Here is a 2,683-nt window from a genome sequence, read left to right as displayed (position 1 = left end):
CACTGGCCATAATGATTATTCTTCGGCGCACAGCAGAGTGATTCCCTAATTATTGCCTCCCCATCCACACGCAAAAAATAACCCCCCCCCCAAAAAAAAAAAAAAAAAATTTCAACATAAAAACGCACGCTGATAATTTTTCCTACTCCTCCTCCTTCTCCCGCTGGATGTCGGCAACTTTGGGCTTTCGTATTATTAGTATTATTTATCTCTGCCCTTCTGTCTCTTTTTTTTCTACTGACGTCGGTCAACTGTTTGTGCACCTGAACTTCTCAGCTGATACCGCCACTTGATACTGACGCACATTCGCATTCCACTTCGCCTGCGTCTCCAGCTGCTGCTTACTTTTCGGCACTTTTGCGTCGTCGGGGACGCCGCAGCGCTGTCACGTGTCTCTTGCCGGGGCGTCGCTGCGCTGCACGTAAATAATCTCCCACGACAAGCCTTCCGCAAAAGTTCCCCAACCCCTAAAATAACTCCGTAAAAAACACTTTAACTTTTTTACTGTGCTGGCGGTGGTGTCATGCGACTTTGATATAGTCACCTGCAGCCCAACCATCGTCCTTCCCGACGGTGAGTCCACGAAGAAAAAGCCGTCCAGCAGGGGAAAGTGTTCGATCCTCGGCACGTACAGCACGCGGCACCGTATATCGAGCACCGGCGTGCTGGGCTTCTTTCTGGGCAATAAAACCGCGTCGGGTGGATACAAGTCAGGGTGCAACTGCAACACGCAGTCCTTTCTTGTGTGTCCTTCTGGTGACTTCAGCTCTTTGAGTTCCTTTACCACCGCATTGACAAAGGACCTCTTCGTGAATGCGTACACAGCTTACTTTTCCAGAACTGAGGACAAGAGCGAATCCTTCGACTCCAACGCCAGCAAAACAAAATCCGTCTCAGCCATTACCCCTGCCAGTATTAGTATCGTTTCCTGTCCGAGTAAATAACACACCGGTGCGTTGAGAAATCTCTCACCACCTTTTTCTCCTCTTACTCTGACAATTTTTACAAGTTGGTGGGATGGATTCTTCGCAGGCCACAAGCTCTTGGCCATAATGCCTTTGTAATGCTCGGCATCCGAAGCGGTAAGCTGGTTCACGGTGGCCTTGGCCGCTTCAAATCGGCGCTTGGATTTTTTCTCGTCGAAGATATATCGTAGAATTGGTTCAACTTCTTCCATGTGACTCTCTACCGCCACCCTGTACTTCTTTTGGTCCTCGGCGGGCTCATCGCGCGTCTCCCAGGCACATATTGCCTTCACATCAAGCTCGTCAGGGCAATTCATGATGATTTGCGTTTCGCAATCTCTTTGCTTCGCCCACCCTTTATAGTTGTTTACGTTTGGAGATGTCAACACAATGATGCCCCATGTGCGGGCGGGGGGAAACTTCTTCGTGGGCCCTTGACCCTGACGAAACACATCGTAGATAATATACCCATTCATTCCACTCGCAGCCAAAGCAATCAAAACCCTTCACACATTGCCCGCTCCCTTATAGCCTGTCACTTTTTTCGTCGCCCTGTCGAACACGTACGCCGAGTTTCTTCCAAAGGAGTAGACGACGACGTGGAGTTGACTATCGCCGTAGCGGAGCATTTGGTAAAGAAGGTAGGAGCCAACGTTCATCGACTTACCGATGCCGGGCGTCCCAATCAAAACACGCCGCATCGGCCCCTGCAATTCCCCTTCGCGGGCGGTGAACCATTCGTTTAGATCTCTTTCGACGATCCGCCACACCCGATGCACCTCACGGGTAACGTAGCAGTCGGCAAGAGGCTCCTCCCGCAGCGAGTACGGCCACTTCTGCTCCGAGGTGAGTATCACCAGCCGGGGACGCGGCGGAACAAACTGCCCCGCATCTTCCACCGGCAGAAAAGTTAAGTCATCCTGCCTGTACTCCCACAGCTCTTGGGGTGCCTGACCCGCCCTCACCTCCATGCGCACCCGTCTGTAGCGTCCTTCGCCTTCGTGAAACTCCAAGACGTGACTGCACTTCGCGTTGAGCACAGAGTCGTAGAATCCATTCGGTACCGGCAGCATGCCAACTGCTTGTATCCGAGTTGCACTTTCTGCCTTCTCCGCCGCGGCAAGGGCTGCGTCGAGCTTTCCCTTTGCAAGAAGAGTAACCGTCTCCTTCTGTGGAAATTCCTTCCATTGAGCGAGAGAAGACACGCCTTGGACCGCAAGCTTGCGTGCGTCCTCCAGGAGCTGATACGCTTGTGAATTAAGAATGTCCTCGCGAACCTCCGGGTCCGTGACGTACCTCTCAGGCCTACGAGCAAACACCTCCATCATTGCATTGCGGCCTTCGGGCACAAAATCGGGATCAACGTATTTCCTGATGAAGTCGTTTAGCGTCATTTGTTCTGTAATATCTACTCCCTCCAGCAGCACGTCTTTCACCGTACTGGTTAGGGTCCATTTTTGCTGCCGCTGTGTTTGCAGTTCAGCCGCTCGTGTCACTTCATCATTGGTCTGTTCCACTTCTTCAGAGCCTCTCTCAATTCGAGGGCGTTCCGCACTGCGTTGGCCCGTGCCTTCCTCATTTCCCCTAGGCATTCTTTTCCTCAATTTTTTCTCTTTACTTTGTTGTAGTTGCTGTTGGCTTGAGCTGCAGCCGAACACCAAACACCAGCCAAAAGGAGAATGAGAAACAAAAAAATAGGCACACAGGCACACGACCCC

General features: G+C 51.7%; 2 protein-coding genes across 2 annotated transcripts, besides 1 other annotated feature; both read right to left on the bottom strand.

Moving 5' to 3' along the window:
* Positions 1-91: 91 nt before the first annotated feature.
* Positions 92-109: a microsatellite.
* Positions 110-826: 717 nt separating this feature from the next.
* Positions 827-1,441, bottom strand: Tco025E_09905 (retrotransposon hot spot (RHS) protein; the record flags this gene model as incomplete). The annotated part of the gene is made up of 1 exon (XM_029376708.1): positions 827-1,441. The coding sequence occupies one exon, from the start codon at positions 1,439-1,441 to the stop codon at positions 827-829; it is 615 nt and encodes a 204-aa protein (XP_029223166.1).
* Positions 1,442-1,471: 30 nt separating this feature from the next.
* Positions 1,472-2,557, bottom strand: Tco025E_09904 (retrotransposon hot spot (RHS) protein; the record flags this gene model as incomplete). The annotated part of the gene is made up of 1 exon (XM_029376707.1): positions 1,472-2,557. The coding sequence occupies one exon, from the start codon at positions 2,555-2,557 to the stop codon at positions 1,472-1,474; it is 1,086 nt and encodes a 361-aa protein (XP_029223165.1).
* Between the last annotated feature and the right edge of the window lie 126 nt (positions 2,558-2,683).

This window comes from Trypanosoma conorhini (assembly GCF_003719485.1).
Source record: "Trypanosoma conorhini strain 025E chromosome Unknown Tco_14.4_contig_01347, whole genome shotgun sequence".
NCBI lineage: Eukaryota > Euglenozoa > Kinetoplastea > Trypanosomatida > Trypanosomatidae > Trypanosoma > Trypanosoma conorhini.
The sequence above is the reverse complement of the archived record's forward strand: the minus strand, read 5'-3'. Positions and strand labels throughout refer to the sequence as shown.